The sequence below is a fragment of the Mirounga leonina genome, unplaced genomic scaffold, assembly GCF_011800145.1.
Source record: "Mirounga leonina isolate KUSES-001 unplaced genomic scaffold, KU_Mleo_1.0 Mir_165, whole genome shotgun sequence".
Taxonomy (NCBI): Eukaryota; Metazoa; Chordata; class Mammalia; order Carnivora; family Phocidae; genus Mirounga; species Mirounga leonina.
Window position 1 is genome coordinate 19731777 of NW_023270415.1, and position 20161 is coordinate 19751937.

Below are 20161 nucleotides of genomic sequence, written 5' to 3' on the forward strand. Positions count from 1 at the left end.
AATATGTTACTTTTATGAGAGAGGAAGGAATAAGAACATATGTTGTTCTTGAACACATTTTTATAAATAATACTGAAAGAGCTTAGTTGGTGTACTAGATAATTTAGACCAAGCATTCAACTAAGGAAACCTGGAATAATTGGTCAAAATATAGAAAACATCTTTTTGAGAGTCTCAAAAAGCTAACAAATTAGTGAAAGATGACTGGGCCAAGATCAAGGAGAAGATGAAAATTCAGGGTGGTAAGCCATGTGTTTGGGGTTACTTTTACCCTGAGAGCATTGGTCCTTTCTAAGAGACCATTAAGAGGTTGACCAGGAACCCCCAACAGAAACCACTGTACAACTGAGGCACCTCTGTGCAGTTTGATCTGTCAGCAGTGGCATCACCAAAGCTCTAGGCCATCCTAGTCCCTCGTACACAATTAGAGAGCTAGTGCATTGTCTGATGTTTCCACAGTCGCAGCAGCAAAGCTGTAGGCTGACCTAGTCCTGGCTCTACAAGTTGGCACACCAGCAGGCAGTTCCATTCACCCGCAGTCCTATTCACCTGCTTTCTACTGAATGGCATAAGAACAACAAGGGCCAGAGGCTTCTTGCCTAGCCCCTGACCATGATCACCCATTGATACCAATCAGCTTAGGAAAGAATCTTAGCTTCTACTGATTGCAACACCAGGATTGAGCAGGAGTTCCTGCAGTGCTACAAGAACAAATCAGACTAAAATAAACATTGCAAGGGCTCCAAATATTAAGCTTCTCCCCCCTTTTTTAAAATACCCATCACTGGGCTAGCCCATCCCCCCACTCCCCTCCCCTCTAGAACCCTCATTTTGTTTCTCAGAGTCCATAGTCTCTCATGGTTCGTCTCCCCCTCCGATTTCCACCCCTTCATTTTTGCCTTCCTGCTATCTTCTTCTTCTTCTTCTTTTTTTTTTTAACATATAATATATTATTTGTTTCAGAGTACAGGTCTGTGATTCAGCAGTCTTACACAATTCACAGTGCTCACCATAGCACATACCCTCCCCAATGTCTATCACCCAGCCACCCCATCCCTCCCACCCCCCACCACTCTAGCAACCCTCGGTTTGTTTCCTGAGATTAAGAAGTCCTCATATCAGTGAGATCATATGATACTTGTCTTTCTCTGATTGACTTATTTCGCTTAGCATAATACCCTCTAGTTCCATCCATGTTGTTGCAAATGGCAAGATTTCGGTTTTTTTTTTTTTTTTTTTTGATGGCTGCATAATATTCCATGGTATATATATACACCACATCTTCTTTATCCATTCATCTGTTGATGGACATCTTGGCTCTTTCCACAGTTTGGCTATTGTGGACATTGCTGCTATAAACATTGGGGTGCACGTACCCCTTTGGATCACTATATTTATGTCTTTGGGGTAAATACCCAGTAGTGCAATTGCTGGGTCATAGTCTATTTTCAACTTTTTGAGGAACCTCCATACTGTTTTCCAGAGTGGCTGCACCAGCTTGCATTCCCACCAACAGTGTAAGAGGGTTCCCCTTTCTCTGCATCCTTGCCAACATCTGTCGTTTCCTAACTTGTTCATTTTAGCCGTTCTGACTGGTGTGAGGTGGTATCTCACTGAGGTTTTGATTTGGATTTCCCTGATGCTGAGCGATGTTGAGTACTTTTTCATGTGTCTGTTGACCATTTGGATGTCTTTTGGAAAAATGTCTGTTCATATCTTCTGCCCATTTCTTGACTGGATTCTTTGTACTTTGGGTGTTGAGTTTGATAAGTTCTTTATAGATTTTGGATACTAGCCCTTTATCTGATATGTCATTTGCAAATATCTTCTCCCATTCTGTTGGTTGTCTTTTGGTTTTGTTGACTGTTTCCTTTGCTGTGCAAAAGCTTTTTATCTTGATGAAGTCCCAATAGTTCATTTTTGCCCTTGCTTCCCTTGCCTTTGATGATGTTTCTAGGAAGAAGTTGCTGCGGCTGAGGTCGAAGAGGTTGCTGCCTGTGTTCTCCTCAAGGATTTTGATGGATTCCTGTCTCACATTTAGGTCTTTCATCCATTTTGAGTCTATTTTTGTGTGTGGTGTAAGGAAATGGTCCAGTTTCATTCTTCTGCATGTGTTAAGCTGTCTTTTAAACAAAAGCCCACAAAAGTAGGGCAGAACCCATCTGCTAAACCTAAACAGTATGACTGCATGTTAAATGATAGGATATTGGTAAATAGGATCAAGAGTCTCCTAATGTATTAAACAGAATGTCCTGGATTATATATAAATGTAATTATATATAAAATCACTTGCCAAACCTAGTACCAGGAAAACCACAATTTGAATGAGGAAAGACCAATCAACTGAAGCTAATATCAAAAAGAACTGGATGTTGGAACTACCAGACAAGGATTTTTTTTTCCAGATTTATTGAGAAATAATTGACATATATCACTGTATAAGTTTAAGGCAGACAGCTTGATGGTTTGATTTATGTATGTTGTGAAATGGTTACCACAATAGATTCAGCTAACATCCATTTTCTCATATAGATATAGTAAAATGAAAGGAAAAAACGTTCTCCTTGTGATGAGAACTCATAGGATTTATTCTCCTAACAACTTCTGTATATATCATAAAGCTGTATTAGCTATAACCATCATGTTGTACATTACATCCCTAGTACTTATTTATCTTATAACTGGAAGTTTGTACCTTTTGACAGCCTTCTTATGATTTCCCTTTCCCCCACCCTCCACCTCTAGTAACCACAATCTAATCTTTTCTGTAATTTTTTTTTCTTTTGTAGGATTCCACATATAAGTGAGATCATACAGTATTTGTCTTTCTATGTCAGACTTATTTCACTTAGTATAATGTCTTCAAGGCCCATCCATGTTGTTGCAAATGGTAGGATTTCTGTATTCTTTATGACTGAATGCTACTCTATTCTGTATATATACGTACCACAACTTGTTTATCCATTCGTCTATTGAGGGACACTTAGGTTGTTTCTGTTGTCTTGGCTATTAAAAATAATTGTAATATTGTAAATATTGTAAATAATGCTGCTATGAACATAGTGTTTTCATATCCTTTGGATATACAGAAGTGGAATTGTTGGATCATATGGTAATTCCATTCTTAAGTTTTTGAGGATCCTCCCACCAACAGTGCACAAGGGTTTGCTTTTCTCCACATCCATACCAGCATTTGTTATCTCTTTTTGTTGATGGCCATTCAAACAGGCATGAGATGATATGTCATTCTGGTTTTAGTTTTCATTTCCCTAATGACTGGTATTGATGAGCATCTTTTCATGTATCTGTTGCCTTTTGTGTATCTTCTTTGGAGAAATGTCTATTCAAGCCCTTGCCCATTTTTAAATTGAGTTACTTGTTTTTTTGCTGTTGAGTAGTATAAGCTCTCTATATGTTTTGGATATTAACCCCTTATCAGGTATATGGTTTGCAAATATTTTTCCCCATTCATTAGGTTTTCTTTTTACTTTGTTAGTGGTTTCTTGCTGTACAGAAGCTTTTTGTTTGATGTATTCCCATGTTTATTTTTGATTTTGTTACTTGTGGCTTAGGTATCATATCCAAAATGCTGTTTTCAAGACCCATGTCAAGGAGCTTTACTCCTATGTTTTCTTCTAGGAGTTTTATGATCTCAGGTCTTACATATAAATCTTTGATCCATTTTGAGTTAATTTTTGTGAGTGGTATAAGTTATGGGTCCAGTTTCATTCATATGAATATCCAATTATCCTAGCCCCATTTATTGAAAAGACTTTTTTTTCCATTGAATATTTTTAGCTCCCTTGTCAACAGATAAGGATTTTAAAACAGCTGTCGTAAAAATGATCTAACAACTACAGGAGTGGTATTAGGAAGATAGATAAATAAGATGTCCTCCATTCAGACCCCTTCTCAGCAACAATAATTGGACATTCATCCACAGACAAAAGTGTCTTTGAGGTAGATTTGGGATCTGGTAGGAGATTGTGAAATTTTGATGTGGTCCAAGACGAAGGAGAACCATTTTGTGAAGGCAGGCTCACACCCAGGTAGCTGACTCACCAATCCTGATCCCAGCTACAGCCCTACAAATAACTAGGTACCCTCTGAGTATTCACAACAACCCCATTTGGCCTTAATCCTGTCACCAGTACCATGGACCAAGGAACCCAGGAAGAGTCATGCTTACCCATGCATTGGGTACTAGGCATACAGACCTCAGTCTTGGCTGTAGATGCTGAAGCCCATAAACCAGCTGCAGCTTCTCTCTGGTGTGGTCCGGGAGCTCCTGGAGATAAGCCTATTAAATTGGGTCAGACTAGATTTTAGAAGGGCCCTGTAACTGTCCATTTCACCTGCATGCTGTGAATAGTCCTCTGGCACAGAGACCCAGCAGGAGCTACTTCTGTCTGTGCCCTCCAAGATCCAGAAAGGGCCCTATATTTGGCTCTGTCCCCTTCATGGCCATAATCTTCCAGTAGTCTGGTTGGCAGAGGGATCAGGCAGGAGTCACTAATGTCTGTGCTTCAGGAGATCCTGAAATGGCCCTATAATCAACTTCAGTCTCTCCAGCTGTGGTCAGGGAGCAATCAAGCATGTCCTGGGACCTGGCAGGAGACATATCTATCTGTGCCTTCAGAATTGGATACATAGACCTTAGTTTTATCTGTGGAACCTGAAGCAGTCCTAGAGCTTGGTTCTTGTCCCTCACAGCCATGATCCAGGGCCATCCTTCTACCTAGGGACCCATCCAGTGACCAGGCAGGAGCTCTGCTATGGATCTGGTGGGACACAGCCATCTGCACACCCGGTAATAGGCCCATTATCTGAAGACCCAACTGAGGAACCTGATCCAGACCGTTTCCACAGCACCATCCTACTGAGAAAGGTATAGGAGGCAGTCCCATTCACGCAGAGACCAGAGAAGATCTATGCCTACCTAAGCCCCTGATAACAAGCCCACTGACATGGGCCCCACCGTAGTCCCAGTGACAGCTTTAAACCAGATGTAACCCTGAAATTCTGGAAGTAAACCTATCAGTCTGGGGAACTGACAGAAGAAGGTCTTTACCTGCCAAAACCAGTCTTTAACGACTGGAAGAGGTGTTTGCTCTTCAGATACACAGACACCAATGCAAGGCTATCGTTACATGGATCATGAAGAATTGGGCAGGTCTGACACAACCACAGAAAAACAATAAAGCTCCAATAACCTACCCCAGTGAAATGGAGATCTGTGATTTGCCTAAAAATTTCAAAATAATCATCTTAAACTCAATGAAATGTAAGAGAACACACATAAAAATCAGGAAAAGAATGCATGAACAATACAAGAAGTTTAATAAAAAGGAACCATAAAAAAAACCCAGACAGACATCCTGAAGATGAAAAATATAATGACAGAATTGAAAACAAAAAGAAGAAAGAATGAAAAGGAGTTAAGAAAGTCTACATGAAGTATAGGACACCAAAAATTGAATATTCACATGGAGAAGAGGGAAGAAAGCTTATTATAAGCAATAATAGTTAAAAACTTTCCAAATCATGGGAGAGATAAGGCACTCAGGCATAGGAAGCTCAAAGGACCTTAAGCAAAATCATTCCAACACAGATTACTCTAAGACATATTATAATCAAAATGTTAAAAGTCAAACACAAAAGAACTTTGAAGTCTCAGGAGATGACTCATCACATACAAGTGAACACCCATAAAGCTATCAGCAAATTTCTCTACAGAAATTTTGCAGGCCAAGAGAGAAGGGATGATGTATCTGAAGTGCTGAAAGGAAAAAAAAAAAAAAGCTGCCAGCAAAGAATACTATGTCTGACAAAACTATCCTTCAGAAATGGGAAGATAAAGACATTTCCAGACAAAAGCTAAGGAAGTTCATTACCACTAGACCAGTGTTACAAGAAATGCTAATGGGAGCTCCTCAAGCTGAAATGAAAGGATGCTAAGGAACAACATGAAAACAAATAAAAGTATAAAACTCATTGATAAAGTAAATAAATAGTCAAATCTGGAATACCCTAAAACTATAATGGTGGTGTGAAAATCAGTTTTATCTCTAGCATAATTGTTAAAAACATTATTAAAAATAACTATAGCTATAATAATTTGTAAATGGTGCACAGTATAAAAAGGTGTGAAGTGTGACATCCATAACATAAAATGTGGGGGAGATGAGTAAAAGTGTAGACTTTTTTATTGTGAGTGTAGAGTTTTTTAATGCAATTGAAGGTTCTTGTTATCAGCTTAAAGTAGACTTATATTTATCTATAGAGAAAGGAATTCAAGTATATTGCTACGGAAAATAAATTACAAAGGAAAACAACAAGAGAGAAGAAAGGAATAAAGGAACAACAAAAAGTCAGAAAACAATTAACAAAATGGTGGTAATAAATCTTTACCTATCTATAATTACATCAAATTTAAATGGACTAAATACTCCAATAAAAAAACACAGAGTGCCTGAATGGATTAAAAACAAGCTCCAACTATATGCTGCGTACCAAAGAATCACTTTAGTTTTAGGAACACATATAGGCTGAAAGTGAAGGGATGATAAATGAATACATTAAGAAAATAGAAAAATCTCAAACAACCTAACTTTATACTACAAGAGTTGGGGGGGGAAAAGAACAAACTAAACCCAAAGTTAGCAGAGAAAATAAAAAAGATTAGAGCAGAAATAAAATAGAGACTAGAAAGACAAAAAAAAAAAAAATCAATGAAACTAAGAGCTGGTTTTTTGAAAAGATAAACACAATTGACAAACCTTTAGCTAGATTAACCAATGGGAAAAAAAGAGAGAGGACTCGATAAAAGAATTATAAATGAAAGAGATGCTGGTGATTTTTATCAAACATTTAAAGAATGTTTGCCAGTCCTTCTCAAACTTTTCCAAAAAATGAAAGAGGAGGGAATACCCCTGAACTCATTTTAGGAGGCTAGCTTACCCTGATACCAAAGCCAGATAAGGACACTATAAGAAAAGAAAATTACAGGCCAATATCCTTGATCAATATAGATGCAAAGATTATCAACAAATTACTAGCAAACTCAATTCAAAATCACATTGAAAAGATTATAAACCATGATCAAGTTGGATTTATCCCTGAGTTGTAAGGATGGTTTAACATATGCAGATCAATAAACATATACCACATTAACAGAATGAAGGAAAAAAATCACATGATCCTCCCAATAGAGGTAGGAAAAGCATTTGGCAAAATTTCAACGCACTTTCATGATAAAAACTTTCAACAAATTGGGTATAGAAGGAACATAAAATAAAGGTCATATATGACAAGTCCACAGCTAACATTATATTCAATGGTGGAAAGCTAAATGCTTTTTCTCTAAAATCACAAACAAGACAAGGGTGCCTACTCTTATCACTCTTACTCAACACAGTACTGGAAGTCCCAACTAGAACAGTTAGTCAAGAAAAAGAAAGAAAAGTAAAATTGTCTCTATTTGCAGATGACATGATGTTATGTATAGAAAATCCTAAAGACTCCACCAAAAAACTTTTGGAATTAATAAATGAATTTAGTAAAGTTCCAGGATACAAATCAATATACAAAAATCAGGTGCATTCCTATACACTAACAATGAACTATCTGAAAAAGAAATAAAGAAAACAATCTCCTTTACAATACATAAAAGTAAAATATATAACTTAACCAAGGGGGTGAAAGATCTGTACACTGAAAACTATAAGATTTCAATGAAAGAAATTGAAGAAGACACCAATAAATGGAAATATATACGATGTTCATGGATTAGAAGAATTAATATTGTTAAAATGTCTACACTGCTCAAAGCCTCAATAGATTCAATACAGTTCCTATCAAAATTCCGATATCATTTTTCACAGACATAGAAAAAAAATCCTACAATTTGTATAAAACTATAAGAAACCCCAAATAGATAAAGCAATCTTGAGTAAGAAGAATGAAGCTGTAGGTATTACAATTCCTGATTTCATATTTTATACTACAAAGCTATAGAAATCAAAACAGTATCCTATTAGCATGGAAACAGACACATAAATCAATGGAATAGAATAGAGAGCACAGAAATAAACCTATGCATATATGGTTAACTAATATTTGATAAGGGAGTCAAGAGTACTCAGTGGGGAAATGATAGTCTTTTCAATAAGGTGTTGGGAAAACTGGTTATTCATATGGAGAAGAATAAAATTGCATCCTTGTCTTCCACCACTCATAAAATTTAGCTTGAAATGGATTAAAGATTTAATTATAAGATTTGAAGTTATAGAAGTCCTAGAAGAAAACATAAGGGAAAAGCTCCTTAACATCAGTGTTGGCGGCAATTTTTGTTTATAAAACCAAAAGCACAAGCAATAAAAGCAAAAATAAAAAAGTCAGGTATACTTTAAAAAGCTCTGCATGGCAAGAGAAATAATCAACGAAATGAAAAGGCAACATATGGAAGGGGAAGAATGTTTGCAAACCATATAACTGATAAAGAGTTAAGATCCAAAATATAAGGAACTCATACAACTCAATAGCAAAAACAAACATGATTAAAAATGGAGAGATGATCTGAACAGACATTTCTGCAAAAAAAAAAAAAGACGTACAAATGGACAAAGGGTACATGAAAAGACGATCAGTGTTACTGATCATCAGGGAACTGCAAATGAAAATCACAATGAGGTATTACCTCACACCTGCTAGAAGGGCTATTGTCAAAACACAAGAGAGATAATAAGTGTTGGTGAGAATGGGAAGAAAAGGGAGCCCTTTTACACTGTTGGTGGGAAGTAAACTGGTACAGCTACTATGCAATTATCACTATAAAATGAGATATCACTATAAAATTACAAGAATGATTAAAATTACTCATATATTGCTGTTGTGAAAGTAAAACTGAATCTCTAAAAATGACATAGCAGTTCCTTTTAAAACTAAGAATGGCCTTAGCATTACAACCCAGCAATTACATTCTTAGGCATTTATCCCAGAGAGATGAAAATGTATGTTCACACAAAAGCCTATGCATGCATGTTCATGGTAACATTATTCATAATAGTTAAAACCTGGACTAACGGGGCACCTGGGTGGCTAAGTCGTTAAGCGTCTGCCTTCAACTCAGGTCATGATCCCAGGGTCCTGGGATCGAGCCCCACATTGGGCTCCCTACTCAGCGGGAAGCTTGCTTCTCCCTCTCCCACTACTCCCCCTGCTTGTGTTCCTTCTCTCGTTGTCTCTCTCTGTCAAATAAGTAAAATCTTAAAAAAAAAACCAAAAAAAAAAAAAACCTGGACTAACTAAATGTCCTTCAATGATTATTGATAGTTATAAATGAATGGCTAAACACATTATAGTACATCCATATCATGGAATAACACTCAGCAATAAAAAGGAATAAACTATTGTTTATTGTTTGTTGTGCATATCAACACAACTTGAATGAATCTCAAGGAAATTATGCTGAATGTAAAAGTCAATTTCAAAAGGAGATATATTTTATGATCCCTGTTATATAATAACATTGTGGAATAACATGATAATAGAAATGAAGAATAGAATAGTGGTCGCCAGGGCTTAGGTAAGGAGCAGGGAGTGGGTGGGTATTACTATAAGGTGATAGCAAGAGGAAGTCTTGTGATAATGGTGCAGTTAAGTATTTACACATGTGGTACGATTGTGTAGAACTACATGCACACACTGCATGTAAACTGGCGAATGTAATGTCAGTTTCCTAGTTTTGATATTATGCTGTATAGTTTTGCATGAGGCAAGCTGGGTGAAGGGTACATGAGACCTTTTGTACATATCTTTGCAACTTCCTGTGAATTTATAGTTGTTTCAAAATAAAAAAAGTCTCTTAAAAAACTGCAAATAAAAAATAAAAAGAGAAAATACTAAAAACATCCTTAGAAAAATTCAGATTTTCTTTAAAAAAGAAATGTGGCTGAATTCTCAAAAATAATACTGGAAACAAAAGAAAATGGGAAGAAAGTAATCCCAATATATAGTGAGATACAGTGAAAATATCTTCAGGTCTAAAAAAAAAAAAAAGATTGCTGTACAAAACAAAACACAGAATTTGTCACTACTAAAATAAAAGGTATTCCTTATGCTGCTGAGAATGATCCCAGATGGATGGTTGGAGATGAAGGAAGAAATAGAGCAATAAGAATAGTAAATATGTAGATACATATAAATGTATGCTAATGCCAGGTGTGACAAATGGAATTAAAGTATTCTAAGTTCCTTGCAAAATCTGAGATGAGGGAAAAGGACCAATGAATACTTAATGTACATAAGTCAGTATTAATTTATAATCTCTGGATAACCACTAAAAGAATATTAAAAGTGTGTATGACTTTCAGACTAACAGAGGGAAAAGTAGAATAAATTTCAGTTAATGCAAAGGAAGAAAAATGAACAGTTTTGACAAAATAAATAGAAAAGTGATTGATACAAGATAAGAATTTTTCCTTGAGCTATCAGAATTTACTGTATGGTCATAGTCATTTAGATATTTTATTTATTTTATTTTATTTTTTAAAAGATTTTATTTATTTATTTAATTGACACAGAGAGAGAGAGAGACAGCGTGAGGGGGAACACAAGTAGGGGGAGTGGGAGAGGGAGAAGGAGGCTTCCGGCCGAGCAGGAAGCCTGATGCGGGGCTCGATCCCAGGACCCCGGGATCATGACCTGAGCCAAAGGCAGTCACTTAACCAACTGAGCCACCCAGGCACCCCAGTCATTAAGATATTTTAACAATGGCATAAGATTGGCAAATAGATTAATGAAGGAGAATGTAGGTTCTAGAAATAGATCATGTATATATGGCCACTTGATTTTGTGACTTTTTGGGGTGCATGCAATCAGAATAAGTACTCACTATGTAGCAGTGTTCACCTATGATAGTCCAATATATCCATCACCAATTTGAAGCTATACTTGCCATAGAGACAGAAATGTGTACATCCTTTCCTTAGATCATTAGTTCTAAGAGGAAGTTCTGGGCATGCACTATGAAATTTCCTCATTATTCTGTCATGCTGAGCACTTTTGTTTTAGTTACATATTCTTTACAAATGATAAAAATCTAAAACAAATTAATTCATACTCAACTGAGAGACATCCTTTTTATGGTAATTTCTATATACATCTGCTACTTCCATCATGGGTTGATTTATATAATTTCTTTGAGTTTTGAAGTGTTTACTATTTCTTCTGAGTATCACCCATATTTTACTCCTACAGTGGTATTTTCAAGTAAGACTCTGGAAATTCCTAACACCAGATAAATTGTTTTGATAGACTTTTATGCTCAACAATATAATTCCCTAACTGAAAGTATTTTCATAGAGTATGTTAATATTTTTCACTGGGGACCTTGACATTTGCCTGGAAATTTAATTATAAGCTTGTACTTTTATATGAAGATTTTCTCAAAGTGAATACTAAATATACTAAAATACTAAATATTCTAAATAATTTAATCTGAAAAGACATTTCTGTATTAGAGGAAAGATTAGTAGGCATTAGATAAATATTTTATCGGGCGCCTGGGTGGCTCAGTTGGTTAAGCGACTGCTTTCGGCTCAGGTCATGATCCTGGAGTCCCTGGATCGAGTCCCGCATCGGGCTCCCTGCTCGGCAGGGAGCTTGCTTCTCTCTCTGACCCTCCCCCCTCTCATGTGCTCTCTCTCTCTCATTCTCTCTGTCTCAAATAAATAAATAAAATCTTTAAAAAAAAAAAAAGATAAATATTTTATCACTTGTCATCATTCAGTAGTTCTACTGGGTAGATTTACTTATTATTTGCCTATATTATTAAAAGCAGGGAGGATTCAGTATCAGTGACTTAGCTTTAGATTTAGAATTGTTCATTTTAATTGTGGTAATTTCATTATTCTTAATTTTTATTATAGAACAACTTAGTTTTTGCTTTCCCTAGATTATCTAGATTATATTCCATAATATACAGCAGGGCTAACTAGATGCCTTTTCTAATTATAAATGAGGATCATAATCCTAATTTTATATTAGATTATATTTGAAAAGGGCCAAGAGCCTTTCAGAAGAGGAGTGCAAATTTTCTTTTCCCTAGGCTTATATTGTTGTGGGTGGGTGTGTGACTGTGAAGTTTGCATTGATAGGTTGTTGGTGAGGGGCAGGTAACCAGAAATAAGCAAGGATTTAACAAGCACATACTAGTTAGATTGTGCATCTTGTATGCAAGCCTTTAATTTACAGTGAATGATTAAATCTATATAAAATACTTGATACTTGTGCATATTGAGTGTAGTAAATAACTGATATTTTAATTATTGCTATTCACTTTGCTTCCTTTTCTGTTGAGATCACTGTTCCAGTGAAATCTCAGTTTTAATTGGGAATGAGGGAAGTGAGTTTAGGGCAGGTGTGGGCATGGTTCTGAGATGCAGGAAGGTTGAATAACCAGCAGATAATTTGAGTTCTCTGAATAGAGGACAGAAAAACATCCAAACAGATGTCTGTCCCCTTCTCACATGTGCATGGAACCCTAGATGATGCATTGGAACCCATTCCTGGCCAAAGCCAAAACTCAGAACAGAGCTTAAGGCAGAAAAAAAAATCCCCCTTTTTCTACTTCCATTCAGAAAAATGGAAGGAGAGAAAGGAAAGCATGGGTTCTGGTGTGGGTAGAAACCAAGTAAAATTCAACCAACTGGGATTGGTGACATCGATTTAAAATAATGTTGTTTCAGGGGCGCCTGGGTGGCTCAGTTGGTTAAGCATATGATTCCTGGTTTTGGCTCAGGTCATGATCTCAGGGTCATTAGATCGAGCCCCATATGGGGCTCTGTGTTCAGCATGGAGTCTGCCTGAGATTCTTTCCCTCTCCCTCCCCCTCTCCTGCTCTCTTTCTCTCTCTCAAATAAATAAATAAATAAATAAATAAATAAATAAATAAATCTTAAAAAAAATGTTTCAGAAAAAAGTGTTTCTGGGACAACTGAATTTTAAGTAGACTTCTCTCATATATTTGTTGATAACCCAATGTCCATTACCTGCCTATTTATGACATATAGTTGGGTGGTGGGGGTGGGGTGGGCGTTCAGAAGGTTGAGATTTCAAATGCAAATTTTTAAGAGATCTAATTAAAAACAGAAAATTGAAACGTGCAGATTTAGAATTAATTCAGTGATCAGATCTTAATACAGTTTTGAACTAAAATAACATTCTACAGATGATAATGTGCCATATGCAATTAATATTTAAGGTAATTGTAGATGTTGAGTAAGAAATATATCTGATTGACACCACCTCCATTATTGACTGTAATTGTCCTGCATGTTTATTGATTTAACAAAAAGACTAGAAAGTCCTGAGATTTTAGAACTGGCTTTAATTTTGTTTCTTGATAACTTTCTCCTGAGGTTAAGAGGAACAAAGTAGTACTTACCTCTTAGGGTAATGAAGTACAAAGTAACTTACTCCTAAGGAAGTAATTAGGTAAGTAATTTTGGGGCAGAATCCCATGCTATCTGTACGTTGTGGGACCCAGAACAAGGGTTCCTAACCTGGAACCTCGGAGGGTCAGCCTGTGGATAGGTAAACACCAGGAATGTTATGTAAAATTTGGTGTTTGTGTGTACATATGTGCTTTTTCTGTTTGTTTTTTAACTAAGGAGTCCCTTAGCTTTCATTAAATGAAATGATCTTTTATTAAAATAATTTCTACTGTTGACTGATTACTCATTCCAGTTTTAATAATGACTCTATGATGAGCTACGTCCTCACTCATAGTTTTGCTTTTATCTAGTGGACATTAAAATGTATTTTGAGACACTCATCATTGTTATTTAATTAGTATCCATTCTCCAGCTCATTAATTGTGCTAATGTTACATATAGTACACGGTTGTCTATTACTAGCTATAATGGCCCTAAATTCCATTAGTCCTTATATGTTATATAATATAAATCTGCATTCAGTAATTACTTAATGGTTCTTTAAATTGTTTTTCAAATTTTTAAAAAGAATGTTATCTTCATATGTGTATTTTTAAAATTAATATATTTGAATTGTTACCAGTAACAAAATTATAATTAACAAGGAAACAGATATTAATGCAGGGGACTGTCTCAATATATAGTATATTCATGAAGTTAAAGACTGTAGTTGGTAATAAACTATATTAAAAGGACATATCTTAGTTTTATAACCAGAAAAATAAAGCCTATAAAAAGATGCAGTATGCATTTATAGCATCAAAAAATGTATGCTATAAAATGTGATAAAAATGGTAATGTGATAGTAGTAGTAATAATAAACATAAATATATAAAATATTATGTAAATATATAAAAGTAATAGGTAAACATGAAAATATAAGGTAACACTTCTTTTGGGTGGAGCATTACGGGTTCAGTCAGGAAAACAGATAGGGTTTAAAGCAAACCAGTTTATGTGATGGTGAGTTAGAAGGTGGGACACAGAGGCCAGGGAAATGCTGCTGAAGGTTGTGGGGCTGTCGCCAAAGGCAGGAGGAGCTGACCCTGAAGGTTTCCGCCTGGAGCACAGAAGTAAGTGGCTCTCAAATGCTTGCCTGGAAGCTGCTGCAGTTCTCCAGTACCTTTGCAGAGCTCCCACAGCTATCCCAGTCTGCAGTGGTTTTCACAAATTTGCTGGGAAACTGCTGTGACTTCCTCATCTGCCCTCACATCTGCCTGCAGTTAACTCTGGAGAATTTCTTCTGCCTCTCTATGCTCTTTCCAAGTCTCCTCTGATTTCCTCACAGTAGGAAACTGTAACCCAGATCATATAAAGGAGATTTTGGGAAACAGTTCCCAGCCTTAGAAGGAAATGTAGACAACCTGTTATAGTAGGCCACATATATTCCAAGCACTTTATGAGTGCTTTGCAATCTTTTTATTTAATCCTCCTGGCCACTCTATGATGTAAGTAGTATCATTCACATTTAGTAGATGGTCCTTTTGAATGTTAAAGTGATTGTCTTGCCCAAAGTCTTACAGCTAGTAAGTAGAAGATGATTTTTAAAAAGTGTCTCTCTGGGGTGCCTGGGTGGCTGAGTTGGTTAGGCGACTGCCTTCGGCTCAGGTCATGATCCTGGAGTCCTGGGATCGAGTCCCGCATCGGGCTCCCTGCTCGGCGGGGAGTCTGCTTCTCCCTCTGACCCTCCCCCCTCTCATGCTCTCTCTCATTCTCTCTCTCAAATAAATAAATAAAAATTAAAAAAAAAAAGTGTCTCTCTGATTTCAAAGCTTTGGTGTTAATCACTACCTTATCCTGTCTTCTGTTGCATTTCATTTACATTAGTAATATTATTAATATTAGTTAAGTATGAATTAAATCCTCCATTGGTGACAGTTGTTAATATATTTTGTTTGCAACTTTAATGCCCCAAATTTAAGCTTGTAAGTGCAAATTGATCACATTAAAATTAATACCTACATTTTATCAATCCCCAAGTCCTTAGCCTAAAATTTCCGCAAATGTTTTTGTTCCAAGGCAGGAGTGCTATGACTTCCATTGTTGTTTCAATTTTTATGTTCCCACGGCCAACATCTCCCAGGGATCCTTGGCTGAAGGAAGACTTGAATGTCACTGAAGCAGCAGATGAGGAGGGCGCCCCACACTATAGGCCTGATTCCCGGCTGAAAAGCGGGCAGGCAAGGCCCATTAGTAGAAGAGGCCCAGGCGGGTCCTCTCCAAATCTTGCCTAAGTTCAGGGCAGCCACTGAGCTGTTGGCCTGAGCTCTGGGAGGGCTTTCGTCATTGAGCTGGAAGGCAGGGTCCGGTGCCTGGTCCTCAGAGCTGGGGAGCAACTCCACACGGTGGTTCCAGCATCCCCTTTGGGTCTGAGGCAGCAGTCTCGCGCAAGTTGGGCGGGGCAGGAGGAGTGGGTTTACGGCAAGGGGCAGGACTCGGCAGACACAGGGATCCCCTGATCCACTGCAGCCAGCCTCGAGGCCACAGGGTTAGGGGGCGTCTTCAGGGCGTGTCCTGGTTCCCGCACTCCGGGGAGGTCTACATCCCGGGACAGGCTTGGGGCGGAGTCCAACGAGCGGCGTCGGTGTCTCTCCTTTGGGGAAGTTGCGGAGGTGACTGCATCCCGGGGCAGTAAAGGCGTTGTTACCTAAGGACTCTGCTCTCTAGGCGCTCGGGCGCTGTTACGGCTCCGGGACAGGCGGGCGGGTACCTCCACGACGCGGGTCGGTCGGGGATCGCGCGCTGGCGCGTGTGTCTGCGCCTGCGCAGAGCCGCCGTCGCAGCAGAGCGGGAAGTCTCGAGCTTGGCCCGGGTGCCAGCGCTGTCGGCGCTCGTCAGCGGGCTCTGCTAGCTGACACCCAGCACGGTCCACACGTGGCCCATGTGTGGACGGCCAGGCGCATTGTCTCCATCTTGGTTAGGTTCTAGCACCCAGGGAATTTCATGTCACAGCTGTTGCGCTGATGGTAAGAATTGTAGATAAGCCTCCTCTCCCTCCCCGGAAGTTCGGCCTCCTTACCTGACACCCGTTGCTGTTCTGGAGTACTTTTTGCCCTATGTGAATGATCCCTGTGAAACTTCAGCAGTGGGGTTTCTGTTGCCAACCCGACATTCTAGCTGCACGTCTCCCCTCTCATTTCCCCAGTCTGTCTGCCCTGAAGTTGTGTCTGTGTGTATATAAATCTTTGGGGGGTTGGGGGTCGTGGTGGTGGAAATCAACCTTTTTATTACCAAGAGCATCTTTGCAAATCTGAGGATTTAAATTTTCACGTCTGGAAAAGAGGTTTCTGTCCAGTTCAAGTCCTCAAAATTATTCACGTCCAAATGCTGGTGGTTAGATGGATTGAGTGAGAGTCAGGATAATTCCTCTTATAAACACAATAATCTAAAGCTATACTGTTGTACAGTCAAGGTACCCAACATACCCTATTACAAACTATTTTCATTTTATTTATGACTGAATTTGTCCTGTGTCGTTAATATATACTCACTAATGGAATATAAGGATATCCAAGATTAGTTACTAGACTAATGATATTTTTAAAATTTAACAGTGATTACTTGGTTTATTATGACTATAGACATTGTCTAAAGACAATACAGGAACACTTCAGTTTATTTTAAAAGAAAGAAAATACCCACAGAAACTTTCCATCTAATTTGAAAGGTAAAAAGAAGTGCATGAGATCTTCAGAGGTTTCAGAATAGAAACTGCTGTGGCTTTAAAGCCTTATTATCTGACCTGATTTTGCTTTATCTGAGTGCCCAGGCCTTCTGTGACAAGAGTAATCTAGTTGGTTCTTCTATTTATTTTTCTATTTTTTTTGTAACATACAATGAATTTAAATAGAATAAAATACATCTTTTCTACAGAAGCAAAATCCAAAATGTTTTAAATTGCATTTCACTGGTGTATGATTGGGGTTTAATTGAACCCTGCATTGTTTTAACCACAGTATAGAAATGATTTCTTTACTTATAACTAATAGTTGAGATCTTAAAAAACAGAAATAAAGAAGACCTGTGCCAACTGGTTGTTTGCTTACTTCTTTTTCAGAGTATATATATAAAAAATCACATTTGTCCAATAAATATTTTGCCACACAGTGTTTTTGGTTAGAAATCCTTTGCTCTTTTTAGTTCCAACTCTGTGTTCAATCTGCACATTTGAGATACCTTGAATTATTTTATCCATGTCTTTGAGATCACCTTGGAATCTTGTCATCTACAAATTCCATTTAACCTCTACTCAGATAAATCTGTGTATTTCTAGACTGTTAGAAATGTCAGCAAATATACCTGAGATATCATGGCAGCAGTTTCTTGTATAGGAATTTTGAAGAGTGTATTTTGCTGGGCCAAGAAATCTGTCAATGCTTTAATTGTTTATTAGGACATTATGGGACTTTAATTACTAATATTTACCTGGGATCAGTAAACCAAGGATTAATTAATTAATCCATTCATTCATTCAGTACCATCTATGAGCTATGAAGAGTTCCAGGCCCTAGGGAGAGAGTAGAGATCAAACCAGGCCAGCCCATGTTCTTAGTGCTGTAGTAGAGGATGAGCAGAGGCAGGGACAAAAAGATGAGCAAGTATTTAATGAGATGATTCTGGAGAGTACTAAATGCTATGAAGAAAATAAGATAATGAAGTGATAAAAACTTACGAAGATTCATTAGGGTAAGCCTCTCTTAAGATATCATTAGAGACAAGTGATGACAAGCCAGCCATCTGAACATCTGAGAGAAGAGCATTCAAGGCAAAGGAAATAGGCCACCAACAAAAGAAGACAATGGAATGGGGGAATTTCCAGTATTCCTTCTGTTAGCATTCCTAATACCTGATTTTCTGGCCCACTCATAAGACCATTGCCTCTCACAGAATCTAAACTTAAAATGATAATTGACAGACTAGAATTCTCAGCTAAAACGAGCAAAGTGAAACGTGATTGATATGAACGTACAATGGTGCTTACAAGTTCACAAACTTAGTTACACAGCACAAAATGATATCCATGTGGCTTGGCAGCTGTTCATCTGGGAACAATCTGGGGATTCTAACTGACCACAAATTGGAGCTTGCTCTTTGCTGTTCCTGACTGGAAAAAAACAATGTATAGATATTACCCTCAGGCAGCTTTCCACCCAATTTAAAGCTTCATTATAGCTGTCCAAAAATAGAACAGGCTGCTTCAGCAGGTGGAGAAATCTTCATTGCTTAACTCATTAAAAAAAAAAAAGAAGAAGAATGAATGCCCATTAGGGCTTTTGGAAAAAGTAAATTCTGTATTGTTTGGAGACTAGTTTAAGACACTTTTTGGTTTCTGTGAGTCTGTGGCTTGTTACTTGTTTCTTTTATTCCAACAAAATTTCCTTCATTTTGGGATATATATAAATGGTTAAGAAGGAAAATAACATTGGTAAACCAACGTTTACCAAAAGTTTAGTTTGTAATGGCATTTCTCAAAATAGTAATCTGAAGTTTAAAATTCTTGGGCTATAGTTTTTAAAAGAATTTAGATCAAAGTTCTAGTATTTCTTTGGCCAAGTAGAATAATAAAAATAAATATAAGTAAATATATTTTGGCTTTGCATGTGTTAGCTGTATAACATAGTTTACATTTCTGCACCTTACTTTCCTCACAAGGAGGACAATAACTTGTACCTGCCTTAAAAGATTATTATTAGGATTCAATCATTTGTTGTTTGTAAAGCAGTTAGAGCCATGCCTGGCATTAGTAAGTGCTATGTAAGTGTTCACTATTATTATTAGATATAAATGTTTGCTCTATTCTGCCTTCAGGAATTAATGACCAAATTAATAACTGAAACACCTGACCAGCCAATCCCATTTCTCATTGACCATCTTCAGTCTAAACAAGGAAACCGCGGACAACTTCAAAGAACTTTATCTGGATCTGCAGCTCTCTGGGCAGAAAGTGAAACATCAGGTAAGTGAAAAAGTATATTTTACAGTTGATTTTTATATATTTAATGTAAAAATGTACAAAAGTCTTTTTGATTATAATAAGATAAATGTAGATGGTTACCAAGGGTTTCATGTATTCATTTGCAGCTTCACTCATATGCTAAAATTTCACTCATGTGTGCAATTTAAGAGAAAAAACTAATGAACAAATAAAGAAAAAAGGAGACAAACAAAAAAGACTCTTAAATACAGAGAACACACTGTTGGTTGCCAGAAGGGAGGTGGGGGGGGGGGTGGGGGAATAGGAGTGATATAGATAAAAGGGATCAAGAGTATACTTAGCTTGATGACCACTAGTAATGTATAGAATTGTTGAATCATTATATTGTACACCTGAAATTAATATAACACTATATGTGAATTATATTCCAAAAAGAAAAAAAATTTAATTTGTCATAAAATATTCTTGAATTTGAATATATTGTTATATATTATGCTATGTATTATGAGAATCTGTGTGTGTTCAATTTTAATAGAAGATTCAGATTTGCAAAAAAAGATTTCATTCTGTGTGAATTCCAACTAATTATTTTAAACTTATTTCTTTTCGTGAAGACTTTGAATTAAATGATTATAGCTTACCTATAGAGAGGTAAAAAAAGATTTTAAAAAAGTTACCTTTCACTTTGCCCAAACTGATGATGATTCTCTATTTCCTGTGGTGCCTATTT

The 20161-nt window shown here is 37.1% G+C and overlaps 1 protein-coding gene across 1 annotated transcript in view; it reads left to right on the top strand.

The window, feature by feature from the left end:
* The window catches only part of CUNH8orf34 (chromosome unknown C8orf34 homolog), a 370508-nt gene that overhangs the window by 67696 nt on the left and 282651 nt on the right, over positions 1-20161 (top strand). Inside the window, exon 2 of the mRNA XM_035011295.1 lies at positions 19305-19452. Within this exon, the coding sequence (XP_034867186.1) occupies positions 19305-19452 (148 nt within the window). The remainder of the gene's footprint in view (positions 1-19304; positions 19453-20161) is intronic.